Raw genomic sequence first — 21378 nt, forward strand, 5'->3', positions numbered from 1 at the left:
AAGCGCATTTAAAGGGAGATAGAATCTCCACACCCACAGCTTCAGATGGTTTAAGAAAGGATGTTCGTTAAACAACAGGAATTAGGCTGGTGAAAACCATTATTCAGAGAACTGGATACAAGTTGAATATGAGTAATTGTATAGGATACACTGGCAGAATGTTTGTATCAGGAGAAAGAGTATTTAGATGTCTTTTGCTACAGTGGGGAAAGGAACAACCATTGTTTCAAGATGGAGCAACTTGAGTTATGGAAAAGAAGGCTGGAAAGGACACAAAAGGTAAGGGAGGCAGAATGGCTCCCAAGGGAGAACAAGTATTTGTGAGAAATAACTAGAGTGTCAAGAGCACCAAAAAGAGAAGACCCTGGGGGTAAGAAGAGGAAGGAGAAAGAAACCAAACTTCGACTGGGGGAAGGTGAGAGGCGCAGGTACTGGGTTTGTTCAGATCCCAGATATGCACATGGAAAAGCCGGCGTTGCGTCTCGTTTAGAGGAAGCTGCAAAGTGAAAAAGAGAGGATTTGGGTCACCAAGGCTCCTGCTGCTCGTGAAGGTGTGAGCAGGGCGCGCTTGGGGCACCGCCTGCCTCCCGGGCGGCCAGTGGGTGCGGGGGCGAGGCGAGCAACCCCGGCTGCGGGCGGGCGAGCGGAGGCAGCCGCTGGGCTGCGCCTGCAATCGGTGCGTTGCCCCTTTAACTGTGTCCCCGGCCCTCGGGCGTCTCTGTCCAACGCCCACGTCAGCAAATACCTTTTGTTTCTCTCCCGTTCGGGCTCTCGGGGCTGCGGGACCGGCGCGTCGCCTCCAGCCAGCGCCAGCCCCGCCGCGGGGCCGGGATCCCGCACCCACCGCCCGCTCTCTTTGGATCAGCGGCAGCCGCCCGCAGGACCCGCCCGCTCCAGCACGCCGGTAAGGCCGGGCCGGGCGTTGCGATTTGGGGGCGGAATCGACGCCGGAGCGAGTCCCGCTGCGAGGGCGGCTCCGGGCTCCTCGGGCTGCGGGCTCCGTGCCCTCAGGTTCCCGTGCGCTGCGGGGTCCGTGCGCGGCGGCCCCGCGGAGCCGATCGTGGTTTGGGCTGCGCGGCGTCCTCGGCGGGCGCCATTTGCAGCCCCGGGCGCGGCTGGAGGGAACCGGGCGCGGCAACAAAGGGCTGCGCGGGAGCGGGCGGCGGGGCGCGGCGGGAGGGGCGCCGGCAGCGCGGGGAGGCTGCGGCCAACCTGGGCGGCCGCGACTCGGGACACGCCGGGCGGCGGCGGAGCGGCAGCCGGGGCTCCGGTACCGCGGGCGGCTCCGGGCTGCACGCCCAGCACAACGCAGCCCAGCCCTGCCCTGCCCAGCCCTGCCCAGCCAAGCCCTGCGGAGGGCAGCGCACGCTCTCCCGGCGCACCGACGGTCGCGGGCGCTGCGGTGCCCGCCGTAGGATCGGCCCCGCGCAGCCACCAGGCGCCTCCGCGCTTCGGCGGGCGGGTCCGGCGGCGCCGGGCGACCCGGGCGGCCGAGGGCTGAGCGGCCAATGCGGCCGAGCGGGCGGGTGAGTGACGGCGGCCTCTGCCAATGCCGGCCGGGAGGGCTGCGCCCGCTGGGGCGCCGCGCCGGGTCCCGGTTCTGGTCCGTTCTGGTGGCGATGCGGTACCGGCGGCTGGCGGCGAGGACGCGGTCCCGGTCCCGGTCCGGGGGAGCTGCAGCGCTCCTCGTCTTCCCAAATAGCGTGTGGCGGCCTCGGAGCCCCGCGGGCTGTACCCCTCGGCCCTGCAGCCTCGGAAGGAGACGTTGCCGGCTGCAGCACAGGCGTCTCCGCCGCACGGCGTGTGCCTACTCGGCTGCTCCATCGCGGTTCTCTCCTGGGAACGTCCGTCTGTGCATGCTGTGATTCAAATAAATCAGATTATTCGTAAGGGTAACAGCAAAATCGGACCTGACATCGTTGGATGAGTTGCACAACGCTGAAGTCGAGAGACTGAATGGTTTTCTTTATTTTTCAGAGCAACGTTTCGTTTCAGCTGCTCTGGAATGGAGATTTCTTCTCACCAGTTTCACCTCTTGCAGCAACTGAATGAGCAGCGCAGGCAGGACTTGTTCTGTGACTGCAATATCCTGGTGGAGGGGAAGGTCTTCAAAGCACATCGCAATGTGCTCTTTGCCAGCAGTGGCTATTTCAAGATGCTGCTCTCCCAGAGCTCAAAGGAGACGAGCCAGTCGACGACAGCCACATTCCAGGCGTTTTCTCCTGACACATTCACAGTTATCCTGGACTTTGTGTATTCAGGGAAGCTGTCTCTGACGGGTCAGAACGTGATCGAGGTCATGTCTGCTGCCAGCTACCTGCAGATGACCGACGTTATCAGCGTGTGTAAAACCTTCATCAAGTCCTCCCTGGACATCAGTGAGAAGGAGAAGGATCGTTACTTCAGTCTGTCAGATAAAGATGGCAATTCGAATGGTGTGGACCGGTCCTGCTTGTACAGCTCAGGCTGGAGGGCGGAGGGCAGCCCCCCACACTCACACTTGAGTCCAGAGCAAGGGACGTGTATGATGGGTGGGAATGCATGGAGTGGTTTCAGCTACTACCCAACTCCTCCGAGGAACACCTCACAGCAGCTGTCCAAACACGAGCAACGGCAGGACTCTGGGAAGAAACCCCGGCACCCGGGGCCACAGCCGCCCTCTGACATCCTGCACTATAAGTCCAGTAAGCTGGAGGAGAGGGCAGCTGAGCCCAGCGGACACAGTGCTCCAGCCGAGGAGCAAGTTCAGATTGAAGCAGAGGCTGAATCTCCTCATGTGGGCTACCAGTACGGGCAGGGCTCTGATGTGATGCCAAGGAGCCTGGCTGTGCCACAGCCAGAGCATGAATCACCCCGTTCCTCCAGCAAACTGAAGGCTTCGAAGGCAGAAGAGCAGTACCCGAGCATGCCCTCCATCCTAGGAGTCATGGGCAGCTGGGCTGAAGGTGAGTGACCACTAATGCTGCAGGGGCACGGTCACCTCTCTGCATAGGTTCTGTCTGCAAGTAAATGTGCTTTACTGAGTGTCCAGTATCCACAAAGCCAGCTGATTGTCCCGAAATCTAAATTTGGAAAGTTTAAGTCTTAATTTTGACATTTTGAAGTACATGGTTTATTAAAACTTTAAAAGTAGCGGCTCTACAGCTTCATCTTATGAATTTAATTTGGGATCTTTTGGGATATTTTCCAGCTTGTTGTAATAAAGCCAACAGCCTCCTCCTTTCACTCCTGTGTGACATACAGGAAAACACAAGATCTCTGTGCTTGGAAAGACCTATGAGTATATTTTCCTAATACAAGTTATTTGCCAGTCTGCTCTGTAGAATGCCTTTTCTTGAGTGTTACATGACTAGATGTGTTATCATAGAATCAGACTGGTTTAGGTTAGAAAGGACCTTAAAGAGTTCCAGCCCTCTCTGTGGGCCTCACACTAGACCATGTTGCCCAAGGCTCTGTCCAACCTGCCTTGAACGCTGCCAGGGATGAAGCATTAACCACTTCTGTGGGCACCCTGTGCCAGGGCCTCACCATCCTCACAGGGAAAAACTTCTTTATATCTGACCTGAACTTCTCTTATTTAAGTTTAGACCCATTCCCCCTTGTCCTATCGCTCCAGTCCCTGATGAGGAGTCCCTCTCCAGCATCCTTGTAGCCCCCTTCCGATATAAATCTATTTCTTTTTCCAAATCACCTTGTTTCCTAGCAGACGATCTGCCCAGGATGAGGTTCAAGTGCCCGTTCTGCACTCACGTGGTGAAGAGAAAAGCTGACCTCAAGCGGCACCTGCGGTGCCACACAGGGGAGCGGCCATACCCCTGCGAGGCGTGTGGGAAGAGGTTCAGCCGACTGGACCACCTCAGCAGCCACTTCCGAACAGTATGTACCCCAGGAGCTGCATCATTTGCTTAACATGTAATTAACCACAGTATGGATGGAGCTGTGTGATACGGTGACTCCTGTACAGAAGGGGTAATAGGGAATTTGGGTTTGCTGAAGTGAGTTTGAGGCATATTTTGTATGAAAGTGGATGAATTTGTTTGTTAACTGATGCTCACACAGGTGCAGAGCTGAAGCGGGCAGTTACTGCCTCTCAAAATGAGTTAACGCTGCCATTTCACACTACTCCAACCCTACTTTTTGTCATCTTAAGCCCCACTTCTTTGTGGATACATTATCAAATCCATTCCTTTCCATTTTCCCAGATTCATCAGGCTTGCAAGCCCATCTGCAGGAAGTGTAAGCGCCACGTGACGGAGCTGACAGGACAAGTGGTCCAAGAGGGGACAAGGCGCTACAGACTCTGTAACGAGTGCTTGGCTGAAGCTGGCATAGACAGTATCCGCATTGACTTGGAGGCGGAAGCACCCCTGGAATTTCCACCAGATGGAGACAAGGATTCCAGGTGGCACTATGGGGAAGATAACAGATCGGATGTGGAGATCGTGGAGGATGGGTCAACCGACTTGGTCATTCAGCAAGTTGATGACAGCGAGGATGAAGCAGACGAAAAGGAAGTAAAACCAAACATTAGGTAGCTGCAAGACAAGAACTAGGAATTCCCTGTCAGAGGGGAGAACGCACTGTCTTGACAATACACCCTCCACCAGCCTGTTGTTAACCATATGGAGACAGTGGTTTCTCCTGAGCAGGTCCAGACTTGCATGTATCTGTGGACATGCCGTTGCATCTATCCTGAGTTCTGTGATCAAAAGACCCATATTTGCTTCACCAGAGATGATCCATCCTTAGATAATGGATGAAGAAGAGAACTGAAGTACTACATGGATAACTGTACAGGAGACAATGGGTCACTTCTCAGACCCTCTTTCAAGAGAGTGAGGTCTAAATACTTTAGAAAGTCACACACCACGAGATTGCCCATTCTTTAAACTAGCAGAGACGTGGGGTTTCAATGTAACATCTGGTGATTCAATAAGTATAAATACCCTGACAGCAGAATATAAAGACAACCTCTCTTCAGTATTCAGAAATGAAGATAATCTTCCATGAAGTCTTCACATTCATGATAAGGATAAAAAGGCAGCTAATTGACAAAAAGCATATCAAAATGTTTTAGCACATTTGTCTGGAAAAGCACTTTCTTGTAACGTTTCTTAGAGTCTGGAGAATCTTTAGCAGATGGTTCATTCAAGACCTATTTCTTTACAAGAGAATAAACACATGAATGCTAGTCCTAGTCAGCACATCAGAGAGCAAGTGATCACAGATGAGGATCATTGCTTGATGCCAGTAGATGTTTTATTCATTCTGGAATTTGGGAACTCAGACTAGGCTCTCTTTTACTAAGGACCAGTAAAATACTTTCTGGTTTTTAAACACCCCTCAGAAGTGCCAGACTGCCATGGCTGGCAGCCCTGTGCCCGCAGCTTGCTGATGGCAGTGTCAGCCTCTCCATGCCGCCACGAAGGAAACAATCCTTCAAGGTTACTTTAGTTGGTGTTTTCCCTTTGTCCCCTCTTTTATTTGCCAGTCCTGGTGGCAGAGCAATTTGTACAGTATATATACCATAGCACTAGACATGGAACCGAGGAGATCCATCTGAAACCATTGACAACTCTTGTTTGTATTGACCTGTGCTCAGGTTAAACTGGTGAGTTTTAAGATGGAATCATTATCAGTTTCTATATCCCCAGTGTCATTCACTCAACCTTTTGCAGTCTGTACCATATGCCAGTGAGAATGAGATGTACCAGGAGCTCTAGACATCATATTTGTGTAATTTCACCTACGGTTAGACTCCAAGAAATGACTAAAGGTGAAGAAAGTTTATGTCTGTAATGAAACCAGCCACTTGGATTTGGTTCTTAGGGAGTTTACAGTATAAATGGGAGAGGAGCAGAACAATGCTCCTGGGTGCTGCTACTCTGTGTTTGCTCAGGCAGACCCAAGTATGAACACAGCCTTCATCCTACAACCATTGAACTCATGGCTATAGGCTTAGAAACCTTTAATTCTTTTCCTTTATACAAGTTTGTAAGCATGTTTGGCTGAAAGCTGGGATTGAGTACAGACAATCCCATATATACACTATATAATCTCTTTGCCAGGGACTGCTCAAAAGTCACTAGTTTATTTTTATTTGTGTAAAAACTGTATAGCTTTATCACTATCATCCGTAGCAGAGAGCAGCATTTTCATGCCAGGCTGCAGATGGCAGCTCGTGGGTCTCACACAGCAGATCGAATGCTTCCTGCTAAGTTCAGTGGAAGCATTGAGCACTCTTCCCTTGGAGGAGCATCTGCTTCATCTGCTCCATGGAGATGGGATAGGGTATTTTGAGTGTTCCTACAGGAATTATCATCTGTTGGCTTAGATTTGGGATGGGGGGGTAAAGTGGGGGGCTTGGAAATCTTTCTGGTGACCCATATGAAAGCGTCTTTTCCAAAGAAGGCTTACACTTGTTTTGATTTTCTGTTCCACTTGGGTCAGGAGTCCACAGAATGGACTGAATGGGACACCAGCGGGGTGATTCCTTGGAGCTAATTATTCCCAAAATACATATTAATAAATGGCTGAGAAACATTCCTGAGCAACCTCAACTAAATCAAATATAGAACAAAGAAATATATGAGCGAATGTGGAATGACTTTTAGCAAACTTCAAGAGAGAATGCTTGCTGATATCAAGTTTAATAGATCTTTCCATTTCCCTTTACATGAAACACAATAAACTGAAGGTATCTGTACCTGGTGTCCCAAGGGGGGCTGGGATTAGTCTCTGTGCGTGTTTTGGGATGGATTAAGGGGAGGGGAAAAGAAAGTGCCACTGTAGGTATGAAATCTGAGCTGCCGACTATAAAGATGAGGCTGCTCCTGAACAGTGGGAGCATTTTTAGGAGCAAAGGGATTTTGAGATCAATACTCCAGCTAATTGGGTACCATAAATCTAAGGATACTGAGGACCAAACGCTTCAGAAAATTATGTGAAGTGGCTGTAAGTGGGCAAATGGAACAATCTATCCATGTGAAGGCATTTCCTTTTTAAATACAGGCAGATTAATTGTTGATTTGCCTGGCAAATAAGGGGGTTACTGCTTTGATACATTATTTGCATTCTCGGTAGCATAACTAGATGGCTGTAGTAATTTTTAAAGTATCTTGCTAAGCTTTAGCTCCAGACTGCCATTCCCACAGGTCAGTTGTGGCTTGTATTTTAAAGAGGTTACCAGTTTTACATTTGTTGCCTTCATTTCAGTTGTTGTTCCCTTATTTTTGTATTGCAAGACAAGATAAATGTTAAGTGCCTTCTGTTTTTGACGTCCTTCATTGTACATAGCCAGTCATATATTTTGTTTGTCCTTCTCTTACATGTAAGTAAATCCTCTCTGTTTTCTGCTCATCTCACATCTGCTGTCTTCATCATGTTCCTGTGAGGATCACACACCACTCCTTAGCAGAAGTAACATTTTCTTTTCAAGGAGAAAAGTAAAGATCCTCCAGAGCTGTTCCCACAGGGTTTAATTTCCCTGGCAATAACTGATTTGAAGGTGTTGCTCTTAGACCTATGTCAGGTCTGAGGTAGGACACCTGGTTTTATCTTTAAATGCTAGAGAAGGGTGGATAGGAGTGCACTGGTTTCTGGTACTGGTTGATCACTCAGAGTCTGTTTCTATTCTGGCTCTGCAGAGCCAAATAACACTTGAGAGGTTTAAGTTGTAGTGCAGTGCTCGGGCAGCAGCCTCAGAGGCAGTGTCCACGACTTGGCTTGACAAAGCCATGGCTGATGGGATCTTGGCACTGGCCTTCCTTCTGTGGGAGGTGGGATATAGACACCCAGAGCTCCCCCACGGCCACAGGTCTGATCCCTCTCCAATTGCTTTTGCTTTTTATTATGTTTTCCTTGTACTTCTTCCATCTTCATGTTGCTTTGAATGCTCTTAAATACTACTTTGTAATGCATGTTTTGGTTCCAGTACATCATTCTCCTGAAATATGCTTTTCCATTCCCTGTTTCATCTAACACTGGAGGGATGTCCACTTCACATGACATTCCTCTTGGATACCTTGACTCCCTGTGCAATCCTGGTGTCTTTGTCCTTTTCTCCCCTCTCTCTGTCCTTTGTCACTGCCAGGTGGCCTCTTGGGGACAAGGCGTAGCTGTGGACTTGGCAGTGCTGTGGTTCATTGTTGGACTTGATGATCTTAGTCTTTTCCAGCCTAGACAATTCCATGATTCTTTTTGCTTGGCTTGTGTTTATTGCTGTGTTCATAAAACCACAGTCCAGAGTGAAGACATAAATTTCTGGTCCTCTGGTTAGTGTCTCACCTTTATCTTATTTGCTGACAACTATCTTGCCATCCTTTCAAAGGCTGAATTCAAAACCATTTCTCTTTCCCCCTTTTCAGGTATTTCCTTTCAGGAATTCTACCTGCCACATAAACCTCTGGCTGTGGAGTGATAGTGTGATTTGATAAGCTACTAAGAAAAGCTGATAATACTATTTAGTTAAATCTTTTATATGCTGTTTAACTTAAAAGTACTCCGACACTGGAGTTAGTTTAACCTTTCATCATGTCAAACTCCTGAAGCACAAACGAGTCATTTAGTGCATCAAGACTTTTAAACATAGTGGCAACGCAGAACAAATAACTTTGTAAGGAAAAACTTAGGGAGGAGCAACAGGAACAAGATTTCTGTCTCTTGGCTTAGCTGTTGTACTGAGTGAAACCTTAGTGAGGTTCTCTGCTGCACTCCGACCTGACACTTTCTATTGTGCAAGTGGGAAATGTTCTTCCCGTGTTCTGAGCAGGCACTGAGGAGGGGACTGACCTGCAGAGGTTCCTTCTCAAAATCATTCAGAGATCTCGAGGAGCAAGATGTGAAGTGTTCCATCTTTTAACAGGCACAAGATAGAAAGTGCCTTGTTGTCTAATGGGCATTCTGATTTGATTTTCCACACAGAAGAAACAGAAAGGACCATCTGTGACTGCACTCCCACTTGCATTACTTTGCTTTAGGATTAGCTCAATTGTTTGAATACAGAACTTCCCGTTATAAACCTGTTCCTTTATTGAATCATGTACCGTATCCTACACGACACAAGGGCAGAGGTTTCCCATTCAGGTCGTACCTTCCTTCCCCATACAGATATCTGGACTGGGCTTTGCCAGCAGCACCGCATTGTCTGCGGGAGGCAACGGCTTCTCGGGCGGCCAGTGGGTGCGGGGCAAGGCGAACAGTCTCGGCTGCGGGCGGGCGGGAGGAGGCAGCCGCTGGGCTGCGCCTGCAATCGGTGCGTTGCCCCTTTAACTGTGTCCCCGGCCCTCGGGCGTCTCTGTCCAACGCCCACGTCAGCAAATACCTTTTGTTTCTCTCCCGTTCGGGCTCTCGGGGCTGCGGGACCGGCGCGTCGCCTCCAGCCAGCGCCAGCCCCGCCGCGGGGCCGGGATCCCGCACCCACCGCCCGCTCCCTTTGGATCAGCGGCAGCCGCCCGCAGGACCCGCCCGGTGAGTGGCGGTTGTGCTGTGCACCGACAGGTCGGACCGGCCGTCGGGCTGAAGGCGGCGGGGAGCGAGTCCCGCTGCGAGGGCGGCTCCGGGCTCCTCGGGCTGCGGGCTCCGTGCCCTCAGGTTCCCGTGCGCTGCGGGGTCCGTGCGCGGCGGCCCCGCGGAGCCGATCGTGGTTTGGGCTGCGCGGCGTCCTCGGCGGGCGCCATTTGCAGCCCCGGGCGCGGCTGGAGGGAACCGGGCGCGGCAACAAAGGGCTGCGCGGGAGCGGGCGGCGGGGCGCGGCGGGAGGGGCGCCGGCAGCGCGGGGAGGCTGCGGCCAACCTGGGCGGCCGCGACTCGGGACACGCCGGGCGGCGGCGGAGCGGCAGCCGGGGCTCCGGTACCGCGGGCGGCTCCGGGCTGCACGCCCAGCCCAACGCAGCCCAGCCCTGCCCTGCCCAGCCCTGCCCAGCCAAGCCCTGCGGAGGGCAGCGCACGCTCTCCCGGAGCACCGACGGTCGCGGGCGCTGCGGTGCCCGCCGTAGGATCGGCCCCGCGCAGCCACCAGGCGCCTCCGCGCTTCGGCGGGCGGGTCCGGCGGCGCCGGGCGACCCGGGCGGCCGAGGGCTGAGCGGCCAATGCGGCCGAGCTGGCGGGTGAGTGACGGCGGCCTCCGCCAATGTTGGGCGAGCCCGGGCCGGGAGGGCTGCGCCCGCTGGAGCACCACTGCCGCCGCCGCGATGCGCTGTGGCAGTGGCTGCGCCCGCAGCGCGCGGTCTCGGCCCGGAGGCTCCGGTAGGCAACCGTCTGCCGAGGCGGCTTTTCACGGCTGGACATCGGTAACACGTACGATATTCACGTTTCTAAACACAGGCCCAGTGTTAAATAACAGTATTCAGCCCATCCGGTTTAGGTTATCAACGGGTCCCCTTGTTTTTCCTCTAGAACAAGCCATTAGCTCCCCGCGGGCATGGAGATTTCCTCCCATCAGTTTCACCTCCTGGAGCAGCTCAACGAACAGCGGAAGCAGGACTTGTTCTGTGACTGCGATATCCTGGTGGAGGGGAAGGTCTTCAAAGCACATCGCAATGTGCTCTTTGCCAGCAGCGGCTATTTCAAGATGCTGCTCTCACAGAGCTCGAAGGAGACGAGCCAGCCGACTGTAGCTACATTTGAGGTCTTCTCCCCAGAGACGTTTATGGTTATCCTGGACTTTGTGTACTCGGGCATATTGGCATTAACTGGTCAGAATGTGATCGAGGTCATGTCTGCTGCCAGCTATCTGCAGATGACGGATATCCTGAATGTCTGTAAGACATTCATTAAGTCATCCCTGGACATTAATGAGAAGGAGAAGGACCGGTACCTGGGCCTTTCAGCCAAAAGCACAAACAGCGACCCTGCCCGTTCCACCCTGTATCGCTCGAGGAGGAAAGCAAAGAGCAACCCCCGGCGCTCCTACTCCCTCCCGGATGAAAAGGCTGCTGCGGCAAATGAGAACTCATGGAGCAGCTGCCTGTCCTCACAAGTGATCCTGCAGCGGACAGAAACACAGCTCTCCAAGAGAGGCAGAAAGCCAGGCTCGGCGAGGAGACGCCGCAAGCACCTCGGTCTGGCCCAGAGCCGCGACTTTGCGCAGTATAAACCCACGAAGGCCGAGAGGGCCGGTGGCACCGGCAGTGCCTCGGACACCGGCCACATCTCCCGTGTGAGAGAGGAGGTTGAATTTGATGCTGAGAATGATGTTGACCGTGATTATGAGTGTCATGATGGATCGGACACAGTGCCGAAGAGGTGGTCTGTTGCTCATCTGGAACAAGAACTGTCAAGGACACCTGAGTTAATGGAGTTTAAGGCAGAGGAACTATACACCTCAATGCCCAAGATTTTAGGAGTAATGAGTACTTGGAATGAAGGTAAAAAATACAGTTTTGCAAAGATTGTCTTCATTTGGAAGAATTCACATGATCTTTTGAAGAGAATTTGTATGGCTGCATGAAAACCCAGACGATGCCTAGACTTGCAGATTGTTTTATCACCTCAGTTGTAGCACCTGACACTTTAAAGCCAGAGCAGAGCATGAGAATTGCAACCAGAGAGCTTGACCCAGGTGTTCCATGAAATGAGAGCAATGTGTGGCACATTATCTGGACACACGTAGTGGTTAATGAAGCTTCGTAAGCTGTAACTGACCTGGGGACCTGAATTTCTCCTGTGAGATCCCCAATGCCTGGCAGAGATGGAGGCATTCAGCCTAAATCCAGCCCCAGGCTGTCACAGTAGCAGGTCCTGTCCTTGACAGGATGCTGCATTCCCTCACACACCAAACCAGCTCACACTTCACAACCATTTGGCCATGCTACATAAAGCATCTGACTGACAGCATACGCCCAAAATAAATGTACCTGTATTTCAATATAACTGTGTATTTTTAGGACTCTGTGCATTCTACTATATTAAATAGAGGTTAGAATGTTCAAGCTAAATGGTTAGCTGATGGAACAGTCAGATATGATGACTATAGATAATAGCTTTGTACTTATGACCATGTGTATCTCTAAAGAATACCCTAAGGAAATGCTCTGAAATGGCCATTTAACAAGCTCCGTAAGAAATATTGGCTTTGGGGGGTGGTATTTGGGGATGTTTAGTGACAAACCAAAGGGAAAATTAATCAGAGAATCATAGAATTATTTGGGTTGGAAGGGACCTTAAAGCTCATCCAGTTCCACCCACCTGCCACAGGCAGGGACACCTTTCACTAGAGCAGCTTGCTCCAAGCCCCTGTGTCTAACCTGGCCTTGAACACTGCCAGGGATGGGGCAGCCACAGCTTCTCTGGGCACCCTGTGCCAGTGCCTCAGCACCCTCACAGGGAAGAGCTTCTGCCTAAGAGCTCATCTCAGTCTCCCCTCTGGCAGGTTAAAGTCATTCTCCTTGTCCTGTTCCTACAGGCCCTTGTCCAAAGCCCCTCTTCAGCTTTCTTAGTTTTCTTTAGGCACTGGAAGCTGCTCTGAGGTCTCCCTGGAGCCTTCTCTTCTCCGGGCTGAACAGTAATTACTTATTTGAACTGAAAACAACCAAATTACTACACAAAGAATGACTCCATGTTTCTCTGTCGCAGGTGACCTACCTCGGATGCGCTTCAAATGCCCGTTCTGCACGCACACGGTGAAACGCCGCGCGGACCTGAAGCGGCACCTTCGGTGTCACACAGGGGAGCGTCCGTATCCTTGCGACGTGTGTGGGAAAAGGTTCACCCGACTGGAGCATTTACGGAACCACTTCCAAACGGTACGGCACCTCTGTCGGAATCTGGCCTGGAAAACCCACAAGGTTTCATTGCTAGTGGCTGTTCGGCCATAGAATCGTAGAATAGTTTGGGTTGGAAAGGACCTTAAGATCATCCAGTTCCAACCCCCCTGCCATGGGCAGGGACACCTCACACTAAACCAGGTCACCCAAAGCTCTGTCCAACCTGGCCTTGAACACCACCAGGGATGGAAGAATCACAACTTCCCTGGGCAACCCATTCCAGTGCCTCACCACCCTCACAGTAAAGAACTTCTTCCTTAGATCCAATCTAAACTTCCCGTTTAAGTCTGAACCCATCACCCCTTGTCCTATCACTACAGTCCCTAATGAAGAGTACATCCCCAGCATCCTTATAGCCCCCCTTCAGAGACTGGAAGCTGTTCTGAGGTCTCCACACAGCTTCTCTTCTCCAGGCAGAACAGCCCCAACTTTCTCAGCCTGTCTTCATACAGGAGGTGCTCCAGTCCCCTGATCATCTTTGTAGCCTCCTCTGGACTTGTTCCAACAGTTCCATGTCCTTTTTATGTTGAGGACACCAGAACTGCACACAGTGCTCCAGGTGAGGTCTCACAAGGGCAGAGTAGAGGGGCAGGATCACCTCCTTTGACCTGCTGGTCACGCTCCTTTTGATGCAGCCCATGATACGGTTGCTTTCTGGGCTGTGAGCACACACTGAAGCCGGCTCATGTTCATTTTCTCATCAACCAGCACCCCAAGTCCTTCTCCGCAGGGCTGCTCTGAATCTCTTCTCTGCCCAACCTGTAGTTGTGCCTGGGATTGCTCCAACCCAGGTGCAGGACCTTGCACTTGGCATGGTTAAACTCCATAAGGCTGGCATCAGCCCACCTCACAAGCGTGTCAAGGTCCCTCTGGATGGCATTCCTTCCCTGCAGCGTATCAACCAAACCACACAGCTCGGTGTCATTGGCAAACTTGCTGAGGGCGCACTCAATCCCACTGTCCATGTCAGCAACAAAGAGGTTCAACAAGAAAATTTCCAGACCTAATCCCAGGAAAACTGCACCTCAACTTTAATGATTCGTTGTTTAAATTGGCAAATTCCATTTTCAGTTTAATCTTAAAAAAAAAATGATTTGATGAATTTTTCTAAAAACCAAAATAAAGTAAAAAAATAAACTTTTTTTTGGCTAAATTCTGACAGTTTCCAATTTTACATCACTTTAGATACATCAAGCTGGCAAACTGATCTGCAGGAAGTGCAAGCGCCACGTAACTGAGCTAACAGGATGCGTGGTTCAGCAAGGAACGAGGCGCTACAGACTGTGCCACAAGTGTCTGGCAGAGGCCAATTTTGACAGAGTTCCCGAGGATTTAGATGCAGAACATTCCCCTGTCTCCTCCGCGGGAAACAAACGTCCCAAGTGGGCTCTGGAGGAGGAACAGAAATCAGATGAAGGGACAATGGAGGAACCGTATGATCTGGTTGTTCGCCACGTTGACGACGATGTTCCAGAGGAGGAAGATGAAAAGGTGAAACCAAACCTGAGGTAGATCTATTTGTTCCTGTTGTAGTCGAGATTAAATTACTCCTGTCCTACCACCTAATGCTGGGTTATTACTTTCATTAAAATGAAATATTGCTCCAATTCTAATAGGAGCAAAATACAGACTATGAATGAGTTGGTCTCTACTTACAGACACGCAACAGTGAACTGCTTCTAAATACTATCCAGAGAGTACTTACTGGTTTAGGTTTCATCCCAGAGCTCCTTCTGATAATGGAAGTGCACAGGGCGTTCAGTGAGCGTGCTGCCAGCTGAAACCTGTCACTGCCACAGCTGCGTGAGCGGAACCAGGCGAATTCGAGGTCCGGTTTGTAGTATTTAAGGAATATTAAAACCAGAAGTGACTAACACTGACTTAGTTCATTCTGGGTGTTCTTCTAGCAAAGGCCTGTCACCGCATCTGCAAGCAGAGCACTTCACTGTACTCAGCTTGTGGCTGGTGGTGTCCACAGGGCATCTCAGCACTTGTACGAAGTTAAACTTTACCTATATTGATGTCCCGTCTCTCCTTCTCGAGGGCTGGCCGTGAGGAACGGGTTCCATCCCCTCAGGCCCCGGCCGCCCCTCAGCCGCTGTGGAGAACAAAGCCGCCGCAACTCGACGCCTGATTGGCTCATCCCGCTCGCCTGACCCCGGGCCAGCCAATGAGGTGTCAAAGCCGGCGCTGAGGGGCGGTAACCGCGCTCTGCCGGGCTGAGGGGAGCAGGCAGCGGCCGCCATGGCGCTCGGGGCGCGGCGGGGTCGGGCTCTGCTGTGCTGAGGGGACGCCTCGGCCGGTGGCTCCCAGCAGCGCCCGCAGGTGGGTCCAGCCCTCGCTCTTCCTCCCCAGGAGCACTACGTGCTACAGAGGGTGTATATGGAGAGCCCCAGGGCTCCTCCTGAGGAGAGACCCCTGTAACCACCCCCCCCCCCAGTGTGAATATCGTCCTTATTTTTGTGTTCTCAAATAGGCGCATTATTATCTTTATTTGCAGAAAAGTCTGCTCACCTCAGCAGAGAGCAAAGTACTTGGTTCACTGGTGTTAAAACTCCGCTGGCCAAAAGTACTCGCACACAGATGATTAATGGTTCCAGTCCAAATTTTATTTCACATTGGAGCTTTCTCAAAAAATAAAAGGGGTTTTAGGCCTTAATCTTCACAATATGGGAATAAACCCATGTCTGTTTAAGATGGCTTTGTAACAAAACAAAGATGAGACACTACCTCAAGGGGAGGCACCCACGGCACTGACAGTGAAAGAGGAGCACAGCCTGATGCACTGCTCACCTTTAACTCTCATTTGCCATCCTGTGATTTAAAATAAAGCACTCATGTAATCATTTGTGGTTAATTTTGATGAAGTCCATAATCCTTTGACATGAAAGGACTGTCTGTGTTGTCCTTTCTAAAGGACATCTGCTTTTTAACACAATCAGGTTTCACCATAGTTGGGAGTCAACCGCCTACAAATGTGGAGAATCCCTTTCATTGATGGCAGCAAAGCTGCCTGCTTCTTAGTAATAACAGCAAGCTAATCCTTGCCATTAGGATTCCATGTAGGTATGTATTATGATTCCCTATGAAGATAAGCTGAGAAAGTTGGGGCTGTTCAGCCTGGAGAAGGCTGCATGGAGACCTCAGAGCAGCTTCCAGTCTCTGAAGGGGGCTATAGGGATGCTGGGGAGGGACTCTTCATTAGGGACTGTAGCGATAGGACAAGGGGTAACGGGTTCAAACTTAACCAGGGGAAGTTTAGATTGGCTATAAGGAAGAAGTTCTTTACTGTTAGGGTGCTGAGGCACTGGAATGGGTTGCCCAGGGAGGTTGTGAATGCTCCATCCCTGGCAGTGTTCAAGGCCAGGTTTGACAGAGCCTTGCATGACCTGGTTTTGTGTGAGGTGTCCCTGCCCATGGCAAGGGGGTTGGAACTGGATGATCCAACCCAAACTATTCTGTGATTCTATGATTCTATGTACATGGTCACATGCTTTTTAGCATTGCATGTGGGAGTTTATTTACAGCAGTTCAGCACCACCTGCTGGCATGACTTTGTCTGAAGGGGGGGGGGGTTGGTTTTCCATCAGTATGGTTTAACTGTCCTTTGAATTGTCCGAAATCTGTCTACATTAACTCCGACCCACTGCAAGGGGTTTGGACCCTTTGTATAAAATACGGAGGAGGGATCGCACCTCAGAATTTAAACATTTAAATCTACAAATGAAATCATGTAGTTGAACAGATCTCCTGCCACCCTACAAAAAGGCAGTATTTTAGCTAGCAGCTCCGCTAATTTCTCTATTTGGTTTACACAGCACGTAAAACATGCGTCAGCCTTAAAAGCTGACTACCAGCATTCCTGAGAGGCTCTCAAACCCTATAGTTCTCTCTTCTTCTCAACATCCCCCCCAAACCCTGCCTAGTTCTTATTTTTCCTGGCATGCGGGTATTTCTCTGTCTCACCATCCTCAAGTCAAAACACAGGCTGACATTCCCTGCAATTACTCCCTTCAGTTGGCTAATTCCTTTGTTACTTCCATGGCATTAAGAGTTTAAGAGGCTTCCCCCAGCCAATGACAAGTATTCAGTGGACCACGCTTTTCTTGCTTTAAATATCAATGATGACAAAGACTTCTGGCTTTTCATCTTCACAGATCTGCATGGCCGAATAAGTTATGGCTTTGACCTCTGTGCCCTAGAGAAAGAAGACACAAAAGCATGGATATTCTAAATGACATCCCATGTAGCGGTTCATATCAATACTCAGTATTTATCACCTTCTATAAATGCTATCCCAGTTTAACAGCTTTTCCTCCCCAAAAAGCTGTAGCTGTATTTGCTCTGATGAGCAAGAAAGTTGGCACACTAATGCAAGGGCTTGGCCAGGCCAAACAGTGAATAAGTAACTCTTCCCTTACTTTATTGCCTCTTGAATAGTACAAATTCCTCTTCTTACCTCTGACAGAACATGAATATTCCCATGCCAATACTTAAGTTTAGTGCCTTGCTACCACTCAGATGTGAGTGGATCTCTGGAGAACTTGGAGGTCTGCTTTAAAAGACACCACACCTCCCTATCCCACCCCTAAAATGTCAAAGATGTACAGATGAACCTGCATACCTGAGGGTGTTTGGGTAAAGAGAACTCTTCTCCCCACCTTTAAAGGCAAAAAGAAGAGAGGTGGTTGGAATTTGGGTAATATTTACCAAATGTTGTAATTAGTTTCATTGATGAGCATAGGACAGCAAGATTTTCATTTCAAGCCTCAAAGGAAGAAGAGAAGTGCACAGTCCATTTTTCACAAATCATCAGTGAGCTCCTGCACATCACAGCACTGCAGAGTGTTAGTCTGAAGGCAATATGCGTGTTTTCAGTAACCATATTCATTACTCAAGTCATCATTTAAGCTCACCCAATTGATCTGATTTTGAATTGCATTCGGTCAATGTAAAGCACTTTCACCTCCTGCAGAGAAAGTGAGAGGAGAGACATGTCAGTATCACCTTCAACCTTCAGGCCTCAATTCTCAGTAAATCCCATTTACAAGGGTTATATTCCACTGTTTAGATGGAATCTGAAGCAGCCTCAAAGAGATACATTGCTACTTGGAACATGGAGGCAGCAGAGCCATGTAACCAGAGCTCTGTAATAGCAAATTGGTGTTTGTGGTAATGAAGCTTAACAATTTACTTCTCATAGAACGAATCATAGAATCATAGAATGGTTAGGGTTGGAAAGGACCTTAAGATCATCCAGGTCCAACTCCCCTGCCATGGGCAGGGACACCTCACACTAAACCATCTCACCCAAGGCTTCGTCCAACCTGGTCTTGAACACTGCCAGGGATGGAGCATTCACAGCCTCCCTTGGCAACCTATTCCAGTGCCTCACCACCCTAACAGGAAAGAATTTCCTCCTTATATCAAATCTAAACTTCCCCTGTTTCAGTTTTAACCCATTACCCCTTGTCCTATCACTACAGTCCCTAATGAAGAGTCCCTCCCCAGCATCCCAATAGGCCTCAAGTCTTTCTGCCCTGGTGTTTTCAATTCTCCATGTGTTGTGCTGAAGTGATCTGTTGCATCCCTTTTTCTCCTAAAGCAATACTGAATTCAGAGCTGGTATCAGAGAATAGCCTCAATCTACAAGATAGAAAAAGATCAGAACACTTACCCTGGGTATAAAAAACTCATTAGCGCTGAATTTATACAGCCACTCATCCAAGAAGTGGAAGAGGAGAGACAACATGTCATGGCCTGTGGGGTTGAAGCAGAGAGGACTGTCAGCTGACTCCTGGCAAGAATGCCCAAACATTTTTAAGACTACACATCAGGTGTCCTGCTTTATTACAAGATTCAGCTTAGTGATGCTTAAGTAGATTCCAGTTAACTGCAACAACACTACAAGTAAAACTCTGGTACCTTTCTCCCCCTGAGGTTCATAGAGTTCCAATGAAGCATTTACCTTCTGCCTCCACCTCCACTGTATCCACAGGTTCCACAGTCTCTATATCAGTCATGTAGCCAAACATGGCCATAACACACTGCTCAAAGGCCTCTTCCAAAGTGTCTCCCCAGGCATGTAGCCTAAAATGACATGGGATAATGTACCAGACTGCAACAAGAAAAGAAATCCCAAAGTAATGTGGAGGTGAGCTATCAGAACATGGAAATTAATGCAGAGCAAGGGAATGAACAAAAGTACGTGCTTTTCTATAACTATGCATTTGAGCAGATTACAGACAGTTTCTGAGAAGAGTTTCTTGGGAAAATATGGAAAATAAATGTTATCAGACCTCAAGAAAGTTCTTTTCTCATATGGTTAATTATGTCTATAAAGGTGAACTACTCAGAAGAAATTTGGTTTAAAAGAAAGATACTAAAAGGAGATTTCAAAAGACATTTCCAAGCAACAGAGGCACAGGAATATTCCACTAGAGAGGAAACCAAGCTTGATTCAGTGCTCCCAAAAGCAAAACCAAAATTGACCATCAAAAACCCCAGTGTGTAATTTCACAGTTCGGTAAGTGTACATCTGCAACCAGACTTCCACAGTTACTCCAGACAAAGCAGTAGAAATAATCCAACTGTCCTGTTGAGAAACCCCATACTTACTGCACATCTGCTGTGTGATCCAGGTCTGAGGGGGAAAGAAAAGGAGAAGGCATAAGATCACCAAACATAGTTAAAAATAAGGATTAAAAAAAAAAACAGAAAATCAGATCCTGTTGTTAGAATTTTTACATTCATTTTCAGATGTGAAATGGGGATTACCTATTTTGAAGTAGATGAGAAAAAGCACAGGTAGAAACTCGGATTATTTTTGCCAAGCACAAAATCAGTAGTGCTTAATGCAATCATGCCAGTGCCCTTGTGTACAGCACTGTGTGCAAAGGATGGCTCTTTTAACATAACAGGCTTCTACATGTTAACTGCAAGAAAAGGAAACTTTAACCAGGAGTAAAGAGCCTTTGCTGAAGTCTGCAGGTCTGGAAGTTATTCATGCAGAGGATGAGATTTGCAAATACTTCCAGCTCAGTGAAGAAATTTAACTGTCCACACCCAAAAAACACCCAGTATGCAAAAAGGAGACTTTAAAAACATACAAAATAGAAGGCAATCTTCACTAAAAAGGTGGGATTAACATCCCAAGCGTGTACTGAGTTTTACATGAACATCATTTATATTCACTCAGAGGAATGAAAGAAATACAAAATTACCCCAGGTTGACAGAAACAGAGCTAACTTGACATGTAAAATTCATGCCACACCATCATCACGGCCTGAAAGGCTCTTCTGATGCTAGTTAGATCCTTCACACACTATTAATGGATTCTCAACAACGGTCTCTAAAGCAAACAAATTCCAGGGGATGTAAAAGAAGAATAAAAGCTCTTCCAGTTATGGAAGCGGCGTGACTATTGTAGTACGTCACTGTATTTCTGCACTGCTATCAGAGATCTGAACGCATCCTAAAAATACATAGTCTAACAGCAACAGACACCGTCCCTCCAGACAGACACCACTGAAATAGAAAGCACTCAGACACTGAATGGGCTCCTGCCTTAAGCCAGCCCTTGGGCTATCACCCACTGGCTTGACATGTTCTTAGAAGACATTCCAGGGGTGGGGAAAGGGAGAGATAATGATCTTGAAGTAATGCATGTAGGAGGGAAAACACCCCAAAGAACACCAACACCCTCCTGAATGACTCTTCCTAGATGAGATAGGAGAAATGTCCTCCCTTGCTAAGGAACAGCTTGAAAGGGGAAAGTTTTCAAGGTGAGACTTATTTATTTTTATCATGCTTTCTTTAGCACCCATAACAAGAAAGGTATTTATTTGTGATAAACAACAGATCTCTCACTTCCATTAATTCAGCTCCAGATGCATCCCACAGTCTAAACACACACAACACGGGCATATTAAGAAACCCCACGTGTGCCTAAAAAGCAGACCCTCCTTCCCCTCCCTCCTCTCGCCATCACACTGTCACATGGACACTCACATTCATACTTCTTGTTGAGTGGTGGGTATTTGGCTTTGATCGCCTTCTGCTCCTCAGTCAGGTTGTAGTCCCTCTCATCAGCTGCCATAGCTGCGGGGCTAGAGTCACGCTCCTCACTTCCTGGTGCAAGGAAACATGGCCCCAGCGGCCAGCGCTCCAATCCTGCCTCGCTTCCTGGTGATGCTGCTGCAGAGGAGGGAGAACGGCCGCTCAGTTTGGTTCTTCACTTGGTAGCAGATCGGTAACCAAGATCCTGATGCACGGTGTTCAGTTGTCTGCTCTCAAACCTGTCACTGGGGGAAGCTCAGGTTCAGCTCTATGCCACTTGTTAGTTATGTTCAGACACAGTCCCTCCAGACACCACCTTTCTTTCTCCTGGCTGCCTCCAACACCAAGCATTTCACTCACCCTCAAGAAAAGTAATAGTGAAACGTAACTAAACATCATTTTTCGTTAGGGAAACAGCAAAAGTCTAGCTTTCTCTTAGGACAAGGGTTGTAGTTAACCTTTCAAACCCAGAAGCACATGCATGGCAAATACAAGTGCTGCACAAGGGCTGGAGGTTTCCTGTGCTCCTTTCCGTGCAGAACACATTTGTGAGTT

The 21378-nt window shown here is 49.2% G+C and overlaps 3 protein-coding genes across 9 annotated transcripts; 2 read left to right on the forward strand and 1 right to left on the reverse strand.

Moving 5' to 3' along the window:
- Positions 1–255: 255 nt before the first annotated feature.
- On the forward strand, positions 256–5191 carry LOC130593064 (zinc finger and BTB domain-containing protein 8A-like). Of its 3 annotated transcripts, none has more exons than XM_057397911.1 (4): positions 256–415; positions 1978–2945; positions 3704–3876; positions 4203–5191. In XM_057397911.1, exons 2-4 carry the CDS (start codon positions 2006–2008, stop codon positions 4533–4535), a joined length of 1446 nt encoding a protein of 481 aa, XP_057253894.1. In that variant the 5' UTR covers positions 256–415; positions 1978–2005; the 3' UTR covers positions 4536–5191. The 3 variants fall into 3 exon arrangements, with proteins under 3 accessions (XP_057253894.1, XP_057253897.1, XP_057253896.1); XM_057397914.1 differs by lacking the exon at positions 256–415 and adding an exon at positions 614–904; XM_057397913.1 differs by lacking the exon at positions 256–415 and having other exon boundaries at positions 1657–2945; positions 3707–3876.
- Positions 5192–9350: 4159 nt separating this feature from the next.
- LOC130593065 (zinc finger and BTB domain-containing protein 8A-like) lies at positions 9351–14330 on the forward strand. 3 transcript variants are annotated; one of them, XM_057397916.1, is made up of 4 exons: positions 9351–9478; positions 10409–11366; positions 12574–12743; positions 13950–14330. In XM_057397916.1, the coding sequence occupies exons 2-4, from the start codon at positions 10421–10423 to the stop codon at positions 14274–14276; spliced, it is 1443 nt and encodes a 480-aa protein (XP_057253899.1). In that variant the 5' UTR covers positions 9351–9478; positions 10409–10420; the 3' UTR covers positions 14277–14330. The 3 variants fall into 3 exon arrangements, with proteins under 3 accessions (XP_057253899.1, XP_057253898.1, XP_057253900.1); XM_057397915.1 differs by having other exon boundaries at positions 9351–9468; positions 10396–11366; XM_057397917.1 differs by lacking the exons at positions 9351–9478; positions 13950–14330 and adding an exon at positions 13766–13841 and having other exon boundaries at positions 10401–11366; positions 12574–12819.
- Positions 14331–16330: 2000 nt separating this feature from the next.
- ZBTB8OS (zinc finger and BTB domain containing 8 opposite strand) lies at positions 16331–21015 on the reverse strand. Of its 3 annotated transcripts, XM_057397918.1 has the most exons (7): positions 20776–21015; positions 19383–19407; positions 18733–18854; positions 18442–18524; positions 17681–17733; positions 17389–17425; positions 16331–16962 (listed from the first exon to the last, which is right to left on the reverse strand). In XM_057397918.1, the coding sequence occupies exons 1-7, from the start codon at positions 20861–20863 to the stop codon at positions 16876–16878; spliced, it is 495 nt and encodes a 164-aa protein (XP_057253901.1). In that variant the 5' UTR covers positions 20864–21015; the 3' UTR covers positions 16331–16875. The 3 variants fall into 3 exon arrangements, with proteins under 3 accessions (XP_057253901.1, XP_057253902.1, XP_057253903.1); XM_057397919.1 differs by lacking the exon at positions 19383–19407; XM_057397920.1 differs by lacking the exon at positions 17681–17733 and having other exon boundaries at positions 16782–16962; positions 20776–20995.
- Positions 21016–21378: the final 363 nt, after the last annotated feature.

Source organism: Pezoporus wallicus, unplaced genomic scaffold (assembly GCF_028554395.1).
Source record: "Pezoporus wallicus isolate ANWC-B61680 ecotype Strahan unplaced genomic scaffold, APGP_CSIRO_Pwel_v1 contig_10769, whole genome shotgun sequence".
Lineage (NCBI taxonomy): Eukaryota > Metazoa > Chordata > Aves > Psittaciformes > Psittacidae > Pezoporus > Pezoporus wallicus.

Coding starts and splice junctions, on each gene's coding strand:
- LOC130593064 (XM_057397911.1), top strand. CDS start 2,006: ATGGAGATTTCTTCTCACCAGTTTCACCTCTTGCAGCAACTGAATGAG. Junction 2,946..3,703: donor CATGGGCAGCTGGGCTGAAG/GTGAGTGACCAC, acceptor CTTGTTTCCTAG/CAGACGATCTGCCCAGGATG. Junction 3,877..4,202: donor TCAGCAGCCACTTCCGAACA/GTATGTACCCCA, acceptor CCATTTTCCCAG/ATTCATCAGGCTTGCAAGCC.
- LOC130593065 (XM_057397916.1), top strand. CDS start 10,421: ATGGAGATTTCCTCCCATCAGTTTCACCTCCTGGAGCAGCTCAACGAA. Junction 11,367..12,573: donor AATGAGTACTTGGAATGAAG/GTAAAAAATACA, acceptor TCTCTGTCGCAG/GTGACCTACCTCGGATGCGC. Junction 12,744..13,949: donor TACGGAACCACTTCCAAACG/GTACGGCACCTC, acceptor ACATCACTTTAG/ATACATCAAGCTGGCAAACT.
- ZBTB8OS (XM_057397918.1), bottom strand. CDS start 20,863: ATGGCAGCTGATGAGAGGGACTACAACCTGACTGAGGAGCAGAAGGCG. Junction 19,408..20,775: donor ACTCAACAAGAAGTATGAAT/GTGAGTGTCCAT, acceptor TTTCCCCCTCAG/ACCTGGATCACACAGCAGAT. Junction 16,963..17,388: donor CTTTACCCAAACACCCTCAG/GTATGCAGGTTC, acceptor TTCTTTCTCTAG/GGCACAGAGGTCAAAGCCAT.